The sequence below is a fragment of the Zeus faber genome, assembly GCF_960531495.2.
Source record: "Zeus faber genome assembly, chromosome: 16".
NCBI classification, from domain to species: domain Eukaryota; kingdom Metazoa; phylum Chordata; class Actinopteri; order Zeiformes; family Zeidae; genus Zeus; species Zeus faber.
The window spans coordinates 14,161,610-14,178,904 of NC_137202.1; the positions used below are offsets into that span (position 1 = coordinate 14,161,610).

The window sequence follows — 17,295 nt, forward strand, 5'->3', positions numbered from 1 at the left end:
ACCTGCCTGACAACATCCGGCAACAACATGCATGCATGCATGCAGCTGAGGGGGTGGGGGAGTCATTATTAGATAATTTTTGTTGTCGCAACATAGTGACTGTGATCATTTCTTGACAAGAAAAGATGAGAGGAAAAAAAAGAGAAAGAGAGAGAGAGAGAGAGAGCATGAGAGAGGGGGGGCGAGGGAGAGAGAGAGGGGTAGCGAGAGAGAGAGAGAGAGAAAGAGGGAGAGGGAGAGAGTGAATGAGGGAGAGAGAGAGCAGTAGAGAGAGAGAGAGAGAGAGAGAGAGAGAGAGAGAGAGCAAGAAAGGGAGAGAGGGAGAGGGAGAGAGCAAGAGAGAGAGAGAGAGAGAGAGGCATGAAAGTCGTGTTTATTCATACCATGAATGCTTTCCATTTCATGAGAGTTGAACAGTTGCGGCTCGGCAATTCCAATTCGTCGTAACTCCACGATACATAACATAACATAACTTTAAGGAGGACATTCAGGCATAGAATCAGCAGGCATGCAAACTCAAAGGATGAGAAGTGCACTTTTTCAAAACTTTTTTCCAAACGCTTCGTAATTTCACATTGACATTTTTGAGAAAATGCTCCTGTTTTGACATTTTGCGTTCCAGTATCTCGTCACAATGCATGGTCCTTGCCAACTGGCACTGAATAAGAAAAACTAAAAACGGACTGAAGTGGCACCTTGATGGTCACTGTTCCTTGTTCTGTGTTGGTAAAGCTGCAGTTCCCATAATTCTTATACAAACATTCTACACAACGTCTGCTGACGACACGCTGAACCTCATCGTCTTTCCATGGGTCGCTGCCCCCCTGCGCAGCGCTCTGGGAATGTGGGCCGGGGCCTCCACCGAATTAACCCAAAACAAGGAGGGTTGGTCACTCGACCGTGGATACATCGGATGCGTTTGATGCACAATCCAACCCAACCTGTTTGATCAACAGCCTTACGCAAACTCTCCTAAAAACCAGGGGCGGTCCCCAGGCCTTGGACGATTTGAGGTATATGCTCTCCCAATACAGGTACTCCTCACTTACAACCCAGTTCCGTTCCTAGGACCAGGTCATGAAGCGGATTGGTGGCGAGGACCTGTGTATGTAGTATATATAGTGTATATTGTGTATATAGTGTATATAGTATATATAGTATATATAGTGTATATAGTGTATATAGTATATATAGTATATATAGTGTATATAGTTTATATCGTGTATATAGAATATAGAGTATATATAGTGTATATAATGTATATAGTATATATAGTAAATATAGTGTATATAGTGTTTATAGTATATATAGTGTATATAGTATGTATAGTGTATATAGTATATATATTGTATACATAGTAAATATAGTGTCTTTAGTATATATATTGTATATAGTATGTATAGTGTATATAGTATATATATATTGTATATAGTATATACACGGTGATGAGATGAGATGCTTGACACTGAAACTCATTGGTATTGTAGGCAGTGTACAATCCAGACTGGTCAGAGAGCTGGTGGTAAGTCTGAACGGTCGTTAAACAGATAGGTCGTAAAGTGAGGAGTACCTGTATTCAAATATAGGTTAAAAAAAAAATACACTTTGACTTCAGCTCAAATTTAAACTCTACCAAAATCCATGACAATAAGTTCTAATGTGTTCCATGCCCTAAAAACCTTGCCCTCATGAAAACAGAACCAATGCAGGGCTGGGGGAGAATCGACCGTTTCCTCGCTGACAAACTAACAGATGAATCTGCGGTGAACAAGGGCCAGAGAGTTTACGCTGGACTCGATCGTCTTACCTGAGATTTCGGACGAGGCTGCGCCGCTGAGGTAAGTCCAGGAAGTTGACCAGGAAGTCCATGCGCTCCTGGGTCTCCTTAAACGTCAGCCCGTGGATGCGGCCGAAGAAGGTGAGCATGTCGCTGATGGTGAACTCGTTGTACAACGCCAGGTCCTGAGCGACATGTTGGCAACACAGCGTCACTCAGTCGAAAAGATAAGCGCATGAAGTGTGAGCGAGGAGAGCGGGTTAAAGGAGGTTTTGATCGGTTTTGATCATTTCAACATTCAAGATTCAAGATTCAAGAGGTTTATTCGGCACATGCATATACATACTTTCATACATATATGATACATTTATATATCATACATTTATACCAGTTGATAGAACGATGACTCTTTGCTATTGAGAAACTTACCACTCTGCTGCAGATTCTCACTGTGCGAATCCGCAGTCCTGTGCCAAGTCTGAAGACGTTTTAAACATTTTCAATCTGCTCTGAAAATGGAAAACCTACATAATAGTCCCATATGTTTTTCTAACATGTTTACATTAAAAATGTGTTTTTACAATTGTCAAGTGCATCTAAAGTGTCGGCCACAGAGGTTTGCCAATGGGAAGCAATGCAACTTCCCGATTCTAGTCACCTACATTCAATCAAATAGATGTTTGCAACCATTTTAATATGCAACCATCTAAAAAGCCCAGACTTTGCCATTTCTCATTTGGTGAAGTTGTGCCATGGAGCGTTGAATGATGGGAACCAACATTTCAAGGCTTGCTTTGAATTACACAGAAAACGATCCTTTAACTTCCTCTAAACACAATCAAAAAGCCAAATTGAGCCACATGTGATAATCACTAAGTTTTTATTGTTTTGAGGGCATTTCTACTGTATGTGCTAATGAGGACATTTATACTGTATGTAACAATGAGGACATTTCTACTGTATGTACTATTGAGAACATTTGTATTGTAAGTACTATTGAGGACATTTCTATTTTTTTATACTAATATGGACAAAAAGTACTGTATATATTTATGAGGACATTTGTAGTGTATGTACTAATGGGGACCTTTCTACATTATGTAGAAATGAGGACATTTATAGTGTATGTACTAATGAGAAGATTTCTACTCTATGTACTTGTGAGGACATTTCTACATTATGTACTAATGAGGACATTTCTACAGTATGAAATTATGAGGACATTTCCATTGTATGGACCAATGAGGACATTTCTACTGTATGTAATTATGAAGACATTTCTACATTATGTACTAATGAGGACATTTCCAGTGTATGCCCCAATGAGGACATGTCTACTGTATGTACTTAAGAGGACATTGCTACGTTATTTATTAATGAGGACATTTCTCGAGTATGTACCAATGAAGACATTTCTATTGTATCTACTAAGAGGACATTTCTACTGTATGTACTAATAAGGACATTTCGACTCTATCAACTAATGAGGAGATTTCTATGGCATGTACCAATGAAGACATTTCTACTGCATGTCATTATGAGGACATTTCCACTGTATGTACTTATGAGGACGTTTTCTACTGTACTTATGTACTAATGAGGACATTTTTTACGGTATGCACTAATTTGATAAGATGTTGATGTGGTTGACGAATGTATACTGTAACTGGGTGATCCTGTTCTTCAGATAGTTGATAAGCTAACTAAGTGACACCTAAATCCTCGGGTAAATCATTCCCCTGCTTATCCTGTTTCACCTGTTGATATGCACCTCATTTCTTATGCACCGCCCCCCACAAAGTTATTTTACTCCGCCTCGGATCTACTGTACTGTCGTACCCAGGTGTTCATACAAACAATATTTGACTTTGCAATTCAATTTCCAATACATTTTTATATGATTTAAATGATCACGCAAATACTATTCAGGTATAGTTCGCTGTGGAATTTTACTCTTACCCTCTTATATTTTACTCATATATTCTCTTGGAAAAGTGATTACAATTTTTATCTCGGAAAAAAAACGAATACAAAAAAATGTGGTTTTAAATAAAGGACTCCACTTTTTTATTAAATAAACATCCCCTCACTGCAACAACACAGAGCGCACGTCAAGGACACAGTAGCTTTTATATTAATTACACAGAGGCAACAGGCGAAGTGTTGCGTTACAGGAGTACTTCCTGTCCCGGGACAAATTAGACGCTCGTGGTTATCGCTGAGTGGTACAGCTGTTGTTTAGTCCTACACTAATAATAGTGAGCAAATTACACATGCTCAATATGCTGCTCGTAGGGCGTCTGTAGCCACGATACAGTGTGATCCACTATCGTTCACTATAATAGCGCATGATAAAGAATTTGGAATGTAGCATCGTCTTACTTGGCATCAACTCACACAACAGAGGGACTCAATGGCTGAATATCTGAAAACACAAGCAACGCAAGCCACCGAGCAAGGCACTTATGTTACAGGAAGCCGACAGAGGAAGGCCGATGAAAGTGAATGGACGGTCTCTGCTGATAAAAAAGTAAGAGTTAAAAAAAAAAAAAAAAGCACAGTGGATCCGGTTGACCGATCAGTCGGTCCTCGTCGGGTTCGTTTGGGAGCCAGAGTGTATTCATTCATGGAGTCTGAGTAGGGTTTGACTTTCAACGGCATTCAGTCCCGAACACATAAAACAGTTATAGCCCTTACAAGCAGCTCATCACTTTTGATCAGAGTGTCAAATTTTGATGCATTTAACTCTTGACCTGAAAGGGGCCGCCGTTATGCTTTCCCTGTTTCTCTTCCATTTAAGAGGAACTGAAACTCCAGTCGGAGCGGCGGCAATTTCAAGCCTCGCAAACTGCTGTACTGAAGTACCGAATAAGGAGCGAAACCCGAAACCTTCTAAGTGCGTCACCGCACCTTTGAAATTGAGCGGTGCCTTATTAAGATAGTATTTCCCAGAATTGCACTGAAATGGCGAAGCAGCCTCAAAGCGTTTTCATTACTCATAGCAGCACAGACCGGTGTGACGCGTCCCGCTCTCTAATTGGTGTTTTAAAAAATTGAAACTAAACCACAAATTGGGAGTTATCTGAACACGAGACGCACCCGAACACAACGGCAACGCGACCGGGAGCAAGAGTCATATGACGACGGCCGACGGTAACAAGTAAGTGGAGCAACTTGCGCTTTCCTCATCCGTCTGCATTTGGCGATTTTTGCGACCACGGCAAAGACGGATCAATGGCACCGCGCAGAGATGGGGAAAAGCCTCATAAAGCCGAGAGAGCAGGGAGAGCAAAGCTTGACTCTCCGGGACGAAGACACAGGGAGAAACGTATTGTGTTTCGCGCACGGTGAAATGTTTGTTTACGTACAGCATACCTAAAGCAGACTGATTTCCTCTTGGGCTCTAGACATCCCTCCCCGGTGCCGTTCACAAAACGAAAGAATGTGATTCTAGGGCAACACCTTTTCAACTTCGCTGACAGGTGGATGACTGGGTTTTCTTGTTTATGCACCCATTCTGTATATTTATGATAAAAAATAATAATAATTTTGTGTGTTATGGCTTCCTTTTGGGCGCTTTTTTAATCCATCTGTATTAAAAGAAAAGGTAACGCTCAGGTGCGTTGTTCACCTGCGGCATGTATCCCACCATCCTTCCGGGGACCTCATGGCCGGGAAACGCAGGGGGCTTCCCCAACACGCTGATGTGGCCTCTGGAGATCTTCAGAGTTCCCACAATGCATTTCAACAGCGTGGTTTTCCCACATCCGCTCGGGCCCAGCAGGCCGTAGCTGTTAACACAACAATGCGAGAAGAATTTAAGGTTAAATTTGGATATGTCTTAAATCACATTCATACAAGGGTGAACGTTCCTAAGGGCATACGGAATAAAATAAAATAACCTACTTCCAAAATAACAACACACTGCTCTGGCGCACCGTTCACGGGAACTGTGTGGGAAATAAATAGGCCTTACTGTAGCAAGATTAATTTAAAATCAGTGGTGCATGGAGTTGTGTCCACTTACAGCCAAGCAAAAGAGATCTTAGATAGAACAAGTGTGTTGAAATAACAAGACGGAAACAAAAAAATATTGTTAAGATGCTAATCTGGGTTTTTACAGCATTGACATCGGCACTGCTGTCTAAAGATCAGGTCAACACAGGTTTATAACCATTGAGGAGACAGAGGGAAATGATCCACCCTGTGTCTGGAAAGTAGCTGGTTTGAACCGAGTCCCAACAGAACGTCTAATTTGAGGTCGAATGAAGCCAGAGTGAATTGGTTGAATTTGGTGGAGTTCCTCAAGTTCTCCAAAGATTTCAGAATAGAGTCCCGTGACTTTGTGCAATTCCAGGTGCGGGAGATGATGAATGAGAATTGTTCCGAAACTGGATGTGCTTTCCATGCTGAGACGCTCTGTCAAAACTAGTGGTCAATCGATACGGGTTATTTCAATGGCCGATGCCTCTGCCGATATTTAGAGAGCGGGTTGGCCGATGGCCGATGTATAATGCTGATATCATGTTTTTTGCATCCGATAAAATACAACAATTTAATAACAATAACAAATGACGCACAGAATTGCTGAACTTAAATGAGCATTTACAACACCAATGTTATCGTCTGCATTGTCTCTGCAGTGCAATTATTTTAAATAAAAATTATATCAACTAAATTAGTGCCCACAGGTAATCAAAAAGGTAAACTTTGTCAAAAAAAACAAAACGTATGAATGAAAAATAAAGAATTATAAATGATAAAAAATGTTATACTGTAATAGTAAACGGCATCATATTAAAGCCGGTTAGGAAATAGAAAGTCTCCCCATTCCAGAAGTGCAGGATTCATTACTTACAAGTAAGGTATTCACACAAAAGCATCCAGGTTTTACTAAATTAATTTCCATAGCAACGTAAAGCAACGGTGGGGTAGTGTGACTCGGTTGTGTTTAAAAATGTTGTTTTATATAAGTTAGGAAATACACAAAAATAAATACTTCTAAAATAAAAACAAACATTCAAAATCGATATGTATAGAAAAAAAATCATTTTTGACAACACTAGTCTATATCATCCCAATTAATCGGCCGACGGATTAATCAATCACTCAACCAACCACATCCATCAATCGATTAGCCACAACACCATACATTCACACTTAAGAATCACATGCAAATAAGCCAAACGAGAAAGAGAAAGGAATCACTCTCAGCAAGCCTTTAAACTATTGGGTCCTTAGCATATCACCATTAAGCACTCGGAAAAAGCTTTTTTGATATGATTATTATGAGTAGTTTTGGAGCTCTATGAGGTCTGGCCCGACTGTACTGCATGCCCATGTCCCTGCAGACTCCCTGCAAGTCGCATGACTTGTCAGACTGAGACAAAAACAGAAATCCTCCCTGTGCTCTCAACAACCACCTAGAAATATAATACAGATTCAGTTTTAATGTCACTTGTTGTTGTAAATGAGAGGTGTGTGTTTTTTGAATGTGAGTGAAAGAGAGAACGTGACATTAGATGCTGCCTCTATGCACCTTTTCCCAACAATAAGCACAATGAAACAATTGCATGACAAAATGACATGAACTGCCATTGTATTATCACTCAAATATGGCGATATGTATGAATCATATTTCAATAGTAAATAAATGAGCAGTTTGGGATTGCAAATCATTATATAGATGGATGGATGGATGATAGATGGATAGCTGGATAGATGGATAGATGGATAGATAGATAGATAGATAGATAGATAGATAGATAGATAGATAGATAGATAGATAGATAGATAGATAGATAGATAGATAGATAGATAGATAGATAGATAGTTAGATAGATAGATAGATAGATAGATAGATAGATAGATAGATAGATAGATAGATAGATAGATAGATAGATAGATAGATAGATAGATAGATAGATAGATAGATAGATAGAAGGAACGATTTTAAGTTGAGAAAACCAAAACAAAATACAGGTTTAACTAATAAAACATTATTTTACAGTTTAGATTGTACATTTTCTCAATGTCATTTTTTATTCAGTATTTTCTTCTATATTTTTGTAATTTTTTTTTTTATGAATTCCATATTGCCTATTTTTTTCCTATTTTTAATTGTCATTACTTTTTTTTTAATTATTATTTCCTATTGTTGTGATTTGAGCCACAACAATTCTCGTCTATATATCAAATAGGAAGCTGGATGGGGACATAAACCAATGCGGCTGCTTGAATTTGGTGATATGTTGTTGTCCATAACATCAGATATACCATGAGGATAAACATTTTTGTAATTGAAATTATCCGTGAGAAGATCTGACATAATGATGTTAGGATATATAAGCTCTATAGTGGAAAAACTAGAGTAAAAGGGACATCAGCGTGGGAATTTGTGAATTAAAGGCAGATATAGTAAAAAAAGCTTCGAGATTGTTATAATAAATTCAATCTATTCCACCTGTGGAATTCAGAGTGTACAGTGTGAGTGGGGCGGTGGCGGTGTCCTTACATGTGTCCCTGCGGGAGGGTCAGGTTGAGGTCGTTGAGAACCTTCAGTTTGCCGTAGGACCGGCAAACGTCCCGGCAGCGAATGGCCGACCCGTCCTTTCCTCCAGGAGACACGGGGGCCTCGAGGTCTGCCTTCATGGTCCCCTCCTTCAGCTGGGAAGAGAAGAAGAAGAACACGAGCTCGGTGACGGGAGTCTTGAGTTGACAATTTATACTGAGACTCTCAGTCCACTGACCTGGAGCAGCAGGACTGTATCATGGACCAAGGCACGAATAAACCGACAACAGACACTTCTAAATACTATAGTTTAACATTTTGTATTGATCTGTTGTGTAATTTATTATGAAATATAGAAAACATTTAATACGTGTGCAATAGTCATGTAATAAGAGAAAATAAAGGTCTTTGGAGGAAAGTTAGGAAAAATAGTCCTTTACGGCAGACAATAGTACACCTGCATCTTGATTTGCGCGGGTATTTGCTGATTTCATGAACTATGCTGTAGTCCATTGTTGTGTGCATGTGTGTGTCTATGTGTGTGTGTGTGTGTGTGTGTTTGCTTTTTCGATCCTTGTGAGCACCAGTCTCCGAATTGATCTTTTTTGGGTTTAGAAGTGCAGCAAGGAACGTGGGTCCTCGCCTACCAGGTGGATTTACTCTGACCTCACTTTGATGACAGTTCAAGAACGCTCGCGTAAATTTTGAGTTAGGGGAAAAATCTAGGTTTCACAAACAGAAGCATTTTTTTTTCAAGTTGGTCCAACGATGCCAATCATCCTGACTCTTTTCAGTGTGTGTGTGTGTGTGTGTGTGTGTGTGTGTGTGTGTGTGTGTGAGGGTGTCTGTGTGTGTGCATGTGCGCGCACGTGTGTGTGTGTGTGTGTGTGTGTGTGTGTGTGTGTGTGTGTGTGTGTGTGTGTGTGTGTGTGTGCGTGTGTGTGTGTGCGTGTGCGCAGTGAAAATAACTGTACAAACAGAAAGACGTCTTGCTCGTCCAAAGAGCGGCTCCTAGCCCATGCCACATCTACTTGTCAGGCATCTGCAGTCAGCGGGAAGTATTTGGGTCGTAAAAACAACAATCCTTTTCCCTCGGTAATCTCTAATCCCGGCCTTCTTTTGCCGGGTTTCCCCTCCAATCCCGAGGAGATCGGGGCGACGCGGACGCGTTGGCTCGTCCTCCCCATCGGCACCGCAGCCCGCGCCTCATCGTCGAGCCTGTTCTCTTACGGACTGGACTCACGTCAGGGCGATAAAAAAAACAGAGATGATGGCGATCGTAGACGGTTATCGACCGGGTGTTTCCAAACAAACGCTGTTGTCTTGCATTCCCGTGCATTTGACAGTCAGAGCGCACAACTAAAGCCACAACGATGCCGAGCCACCGCCAAAGTGAGGACAGTGACCAAAGATGACGCCATAGGACCAAAAGTTGCACCAAAACCAAAACTCACCTTATTTAAAATAAAAAATAAAAATAAAAATAAAAAGAAGAGGGGCAAAGTCTCCAGGATGGTGAGGGGGCTGCTGTGTGTGGCCTGCTCCGAGACTCGCGAACTAATCCGCGTGTGAACCCTCAGCCGACTTTGCATTCGTGAGGGTGGTAGAACCGGTTCCGTCTGAATCGACGTGACCCCGGATTTCGAAAGGGAACGGGGATGGATGCTCGCTGCGCGGAGATCCCCCCGTGCACGGCGACCCCCGTCCTCCTCCTCCTCCGCTCGAAAAACGAACGAACCACAAACACTCATGGGCTATTGCAACAGGCCGATTTGCGAGTAAGAAGGAATTAAGAGAGTTCTTACCTCCCCTCGCCCCTCGCCTGCCAAGCTGCCAACCTGCTGCCAACCAGCCAGTGGAAATTGGGTTTTGCTGCTTCGTGGAGATGCCTCTGCAGCAGGTTCCTCTGCAGCAGGTTCCTCTGCAGCCGTCCACCGAGGGAAAGTGACGCACGTCTGTTCAACGCTGCTGGAATGGTGCAGCTGCTCTGTCTATATATATATATAAACCCTGCAGCCTCTGTAGCCTACATGCATGGGCCATCCGGCCCCTTTCAATTCCCCCTCCCCGCTCCAGTGTGTGTGTGTGTGTGTGTGTGTGTGTGTGTGTGTGTGTGTGTGTGTGTGTGTGTGTGTGTGTGTGTGTGTGTGTGTGTGTGTGTGTGTGTGTGTGTGTGTGTGTGTGTGCGCGCGCGCGCGCGCGTGCGGTTACTCGTATTGCTATAAACAATGTTATATACTTGAGCTTATCAATCATGATCGGATTGTTCTTACTTATTGCATCACAAGATACTGTCGTCATTGGCGAATGCCAAGCTTACAAATCGGTTACTTCCCTCTAGTGGTTTACGGTGTAGCATGCCCTCTCAGTGGGTGTGTGTGTGGGTGCGTGTGTGCGCGTGTGTGTGTGTGTGGACCAACAGCATTAATAGCACATTAGGATCATCAGGACATAGTGACCTCATAATCATAATTAATCAATTTTTTTTTAATGCTGTTTAAAATATATTTTTATATTATAAATATTTACAATACGTCACGTGCAGCTCCTGATTTACTCTCGTGGTGAAATAAAAATGTTACAGTGCTCTTTAAAAGTCAATCTTGATTTTGAAGGTTTTTCTAGAGTAACCGTATACAGCACAATGCCGGTGTCCGTGTGTGTGTGTGTGTGTGTGTGTGTGTGTGTGTGTGTGTGTGTGTGTGTGTGTGTGTGTGTGTGTGTGCGCGCGCGCGCGCGTGTGCACGCATTTCGCGCTTGCACGACGACGCCAAGCGATAAGACCCATTTTCTCTTTCTGCTTTCCACTCCATTGCATCTGCACGTCCTTCCATTCTATGGCGAGGAGATTAAAAATAACCGAGTTTCTGTCACTGTCGGTCCTGCTGCTGCTGCTGCTGCTGCGTGGACCTGCAAACAGGCCTGTCATGCAAAAAAAAACAAAAACAAAAAAAAAAAAACAACCCAGCGGCTATAAAAACCCACATTACCCTTTCCTCCATCTCCGTGCAGTCGGGAGGCTGCGTGGCCGCGGCCGCGCCGGCTGCAGGTGCCTCCTCGTCGGCCATGGCTGCGCCGTGCGGGTCGGTGCGGCGGTGCGGATGCTGCGGCGTGTGCCTCCGCGCTGCTGCGGGTGGATGGACCGTGGCCGCGTCCGCCAGTCTCTGCGCTGGACTGTCGAGATATATCCGTCGATATCAATTATAAATGCACATCGATCGGTCGGTTTTCGATGTATTTCCACCTCCACCCGTGTATCCCCATCCCTGTCTCGCAGCGCAGCTATGGGGACTGCACCCTCAGGAGCTGCCTGCTGGAGTTCGACTTCTACAGCCCACAGTCCCCCGTAAGATGATGGGTAGTGCAGTATATACTGTATGTACAGTATATCTATATAGAATTCGAATCAGAAGTCTTGATTGCCAAGTAGGTTTACTCGAACAAGGAATTTGTCTTGGTGTTCGGTGCATACATTAAACATAAATGTCAAACAAGTCAAATATTTGTGAAATATATAAGCATAGGGAAAATAAGGCTGTTTATTTAATACACTATCTTTTTAATGTACAGTGTATACTGTCCGTGGGTGAGTGTTGACTTGCTGGGAATTGGATGAGAAGACAAATAGACCTTGTTAAAGTGGTAATCCGTACGATTATTTTGTGAAAGAAAATACTGTTTATTACTTTTTTTATTTTTATTTTTTTTTAGCTGCCACCTTCGCCAGAAACAGTTCAATTGTATTTGTGTTGTGTACGTGCTCCCTTTATATTCCGTTTCCGTGGTTGGTGGCGGGGTCCGCCGTCCGCTTCACATCTTTCCAACGCAAACTTATTTGAAAGTGATTAAGTGGTATTTAACCGCTCTGCAACTAGTTTGAAAGGATTTATTGGGCGTGCACGGCTGCTGTTCACTCACTAGTGTCCTCATTCAAATCATTGAATGCAATGATTGTACGTTTGTTCATTAATACAAACTACAATTGAATTGGATTGGATTTAGTTTTTAAGTCATCCAACATAAGTCATTCATAACATGAATTGGGCATCTACAATCCCTACATTCGCACAAAAAAATATATATATACATTTGAAACTTTGAGCAGTAATTTGGGTTTATCAACCCATTTTTGTTTGGCGCCACCTAGCGACCACATGAAGACTGCAGGTGCTTGCTGTTTCCTCAGCTCTTTCTGGAAAACAGGGCAGTCTCCTCCATTTGCCTTTAGTATAAGTAGTGTTTTAGTTTATTTGCTCGTTAGTTGCATCCATTGCTCTGCCTGCACCCGGTTTTTGATCACGAGTCAAGATGTTTGGAGCTTTCTTAAATGACAGTGTCTCTCAGGTGGAATGTGTTGAGTGAGTAGAAAGGGACACGAATCGAGAATCCACCTATGACGTCACAACTCCATTTGAGGTCGCCCGGATGCTTATCAGTAAAATAACTAGACCGTAACTAGAAATCTAGGCACGGTTTGAAATCATTTTTTTTTCCGTCAGAGTTGTTTGAAATACTGGGTCCTGTCTGAGCATTACAACTAAATTTGTGGTAAAACGTTGCTCCCTTTAAAACACCTTGTTTTTTTTTAAATTATTGTAATATAAGCATTACGTCTTGTTTACATGTCGACATCACACCCACCCAAAGTGACGTCAGTGTAAATGATCATAAAATTACTGTTGTGGGGCCCGAACCCACTGAAGGCCAAAAAGCAGCAATTGGTGTCCTTATATTTGTTCTTTTTTCACTTAATAGTTCAAGTTCAAGCTCAAGATATTATTTGTCACATACATATACATACAGTCATACATATATGCAGTGAAATGTAGGTTAATTTAAACCTATGGATGATATGGATTCATGAATGCTGCCATGTCATAAGGCCTTGCAATTTGCACTTAGTCTTATTCTTATTAAATTGTGATGTTCGGGTGATGTGTCTCCAACTCAAGATGTTTTATGTCTGGATTGAGAAACTTGCTTCGGCTTGTAATGTCTTCACTTATCCAAATGGGGGCAGACTAGGATATTTCAAACCGGAGAGAGGCGCTGTTTTTCTATGTACAATATGTGTATATACTAGGGGTTATCTTATATATATGTTATCTTCACTCATTTATATTTATATAAAGTGCAATTTTCTGTCTGCATTCTGGTCTCTATGCTTATTTGTATTTACATACCTAGATTATTTTAATAGCCATGTCTACGTTTGAAAACAAAGTTAACTTTACTTACTTTAGTTTTGTTATAGAGTATATATATATATATAAACAGCAATATTTACATTTTTGTATTTTTATTTTAGGTCAACTTTATACACACAGACAGACAGATAGACACACAAACATATATATATATATATATATATATATATATATATATATATATATATATATATATATATATATGGTTATCTTCATTGAATGATTAATGATTTATAATTTAATTTTTTTTTTTTTTTTGAGTTGATTAAACTTGAAACAACACCAAAAACAGAAGCCTCTCCTTAATTGGGTTAAGGGGCGACATAAATCGGTGTCATTGGCCCTCTCCAACATAACAGACGGGGATTAAAGATTTTGGGTCATAATTATGATAAAGCCTACGTCAGCAAACGGGGGCAGACAATTCTCAATTACATAATTCTCAAGGCAGGTGGCGACATTTTGGGGTATGGTTAAATAAAAGCGTAGTGGGTGTGGCAGTTTATCATACTACACGCCAACCAAGTGGCGTTTTCAGGGCCCTCCGGCACAGAGACACAAGAAGACAGGGGGTTGTAAACACCGGTTTATTGTAGAGAGTGGGCTCGCTGGATTTAGCCCAGGAGCGGAGAGAACATGTCATGACACGGGCTCCAAGAGATAACATTCATAAAATCAAAAATAATATTAATAGTGAATATTAAGACACAAAACACACAAAAAGCAACACTGACAAATATTACTTTAAAGAATAATTTCAATGGTGGGAGGTTCGTTCTGGCAGCGAAGGGGAATTTTGATTTTGGCAGTGTATAAACAGCTTCGTTTCCAGCTCCTTTAGCCTTGGGGAGCTTCTCTTTCTTATCACTTTTCTTCTGTTGATGCACGCACACACGCACACGCACACGCACACACGCACACACACACACACACACACACACACACACACACACACACACACACACACACACACAATTAAAGTATGAAAAAATTGCATTAAAGAACCATCTTTTAAAAAGTAGCTTTGCACAGAAAGCTACTCCTCCCACTGGTTGACCAGTTTTTGTTCGATTAATAAAGAAAAAGATGAGAAACAAAGTCTGCATAACTTCCCAAAGTAAAAGCCTGGACGTTTATTCCCTTACCGGTGGGGACATCCTGCTTCAGCTCCTCCTGCAGGAAGCTCTGGACCAGCCCTCCTCCCGTCGCCACGTAGCCCTGGAGCTCTGCTCGCAGTCCATCAACGACCTGCTGGTCGTGGGGAGCCTGGATCTGTGTGGCCAGCGCTGTCCGGCTTACCTCCTCCCGCTGCCGCTCCAGCTCGGCATTGGATCCCTCCAGCTGCTCGGTGCAGAAGGCTTCCACGGTCTGGTTGGGGTGAGACAGGGAGGAAAAGAAAATTTAAAAAATGATTAAAGAGCAGGCTACATACAGACCAGAAAGGATGATTGGCGGATTCTCTTTTATTATGCAAACACAGAGGAGTGGCGATCAGCAGTTTTGCTGATGCCATGATTGCCAACAAATGATAATAGTACTTCTTCCGGTGTAGCACCAAAACTGGTTACCTGCTGCAGGGTCTGAGTGGACGTAGAGCTCTCCCCTATAAGGGCAAGCTGTTCCTGGGCCTGAGATCCAGACTGTTCCACTGCTCTGGAGCACCACTGGGAGTCACGCTCTGCCAGACCTGAGAACGGGGAGATAAAATACTACGTATGATGTCATTTTAAGCACATACATAAGGGAAACCCCACTAGTAATGGATATATCTCTGCATAAAGGGCACCACAAAAAGAGGCAATTGTGGATAGTACACATGCCTATAGGTATAGTATGTCAACACTGTAGAAAAAGACGGTTAAGCAAGGGAGATTAGCGGGGCAGCGCCACCACCAATATTGTCTAGGGAGAAGGGGAAGCTCAGAAAAGAATATAAGCATGACTCAAAAAGTAGGAGCCAATGTTTGTACCGGTCCTGGAAAGACAGATGTTCTGCAGACCAGCTCGGCTTTTGTTACTTTGTACTAAAAGTCTACCTGAGAACTCAACTCTACCTCGACTGCTGCCTTTTTGATAAAGAATCGAATTATCGAATTATTCTCCACGACAAAAGTAAGGTTACCTCTAAATGAAAAGCACCTACAGGATAATCTCATAAACTTGAATGATGATTTTACTTTGTTAAGAAATGTCGACTATTAAATATGAAATCCACTAAATCATTGAAATGGAAACCTAAAATGAAATTGGAGCTGCAGCATGCAGTTTGGTGCAGCAGACAGACCTGTGAGAGTGTTGTGGAGGTAGGAGCAGTCGCCTGTGAGCTTCCCCAGCGTCTGGAGGCTCTCCTCTGTGTTCTGCTGAAGAGAAGCCGCCAGGGAGCTGGAGCAAGAGGAGAGCAGCTCCACCTGGAACATGGTCTGCTTCTCTGCCCTGGAGCAGAATCTGGGGACACAGAGCAGGAAGGCTAGTATATCTTCTGAAAAGTTCTTAGAAGAAATAAAAGCAGAATGAAAGCATCAACGAGAATTGTTCTTTTGAAAATTTGCCCAAACACCGTCGAGTCAAGTGGCCTCGGGCCTGTAAGGCCGGTGGATCCGGTTCGATGATGATGTGAACAACATCCTAGAAGCAGCAGCCAAGCCTGATGCAGACAGGAAGCTCCAAGCCATGGCAATCGTCATCATCAGCCTTTCAGCCAGAGGTTTGGGACAGTGGAGAAGCTGGATACCAAGACCCCCTATGTGAACAACAGTTTTTGCACCCAGATTCCATCTGTCACTGAGAAACCCATCAAAAGCCTTGGCAAGACATTTGATTGAACCCTAAAGGATCTGCATCCATCAAGGACACTAATCAGGAGCTGGAGGCTTGGCTGACAACAGTGGACAAATCGGGACTGCCTGGTCAGGCCTGGATTTATCAGCACAGTAACCCCCCCCCCCCCCCCCGGATTCTGTGTCCCCTGCTACACAAGCTCCTGATATCGACTGTAGAGGGCTCTGAGAGCAGGATCAGCCATTACCTCCGCAGATGGCTGGCCCTGCCAAAAAGCCTAAGTAGCATCGATCTGTACGGGCAGAAGAACAAACTGAAGCTCCCCATTAGCAGCCTGAATGAGGAGTTCATGGTTACCCGTGCAAGTGAAGTGCTGCAGAACAGGGAATCCAGCGACCCGAAAGTCTCTCAGGCTGTCATCGTAGTCAGGACTGAGAGGAAGTGGGGGGCTTGGGAGGCAGTCGAGCAGGCTGAGTCATGCTTGCGCCACAGCATGCTGGTCGGCCCAGTGGCATCTGGACGAGCAGGGCTTGGTAGCGTTCCAACCATGCGTTACGACAAAGCTCTGGGCAAAGACAGATGCTGACTGGTCCAAGAGGAGGTGAGAGCTGGTGAGGAGGAACTGCGTGCTAGCCAGATGGTGGGGATGCGACAGCAAGGCGCGTGGATGAAATGGGAACAAGCCATGGACTGCAAGATCTCTTGGTCAGAGCTTTGGCAAGCTGAGCCTTATTGGATCAAGTTCTTGATGGCGTCCATCTATGACATCCTATCCAGCCCATCCAACCTCTTCTGTTGGTGCAAGGTTGACACGCCATCATGTCCTTTGTGTCTCAGGAGAGAAACGCTAGAGCACATCGTCAGCTGTAGCCCAAATCCCTGGGAGAAGGACGCTGCCTCTGGTGCCATGACCAGGTGCTGAGGCGATGGCAGAAGCCATCTTCATAGCATCACCCAGAGCAAGCCTCTCCGACCAGCAAGGCAGGCGATTGCCTTCGTCCGAGCAGGGGAGAAGCCCAAGC

The 17,295-nt window shown here is 42.8% G+C and overlaps 1 protein-coding gene across 1 annotated transcript in view; it reads right to left on the reverse strand.

Annotated features, from left to right (window-relative positions):
• Positions 1 to 10,204, reverse strand: part of abch1 (ATP-binding cassette, sub-family H, member 1) — a 32,870-nt gene extending 22,666 nt beyond the window's left edge. Inside the window, exons 1-4 of the mRNA XM_080016511.1 lie at positions 10,094 to 10,204; positions 8,292 to 8,443; positions 5,409 to 5,568; positions 1,808 to 1,962 (exon numbers count right to left, since the gene is read on the reverse strand). Coding sequence (XP_079872637.1) covers positions 1,808 to 1,962; positions 5,409 to 5,568; positions 8,292 to 8,428 — 452 coding nt within the window. The 5' untranslated portion in view covers positions 8,429 to 8,443; positions 10,094 to 10,204. The remainder of the gene's footprint in view (positions 1 to 1,807; positions 1,963 to 5,408; positions 5,569 to 8,291; positions 8,444 to 10,093) is intronic.
• Between the last annotated feature and the right edge of the window lie 7,091 nt (positions 10,205 to 17,295).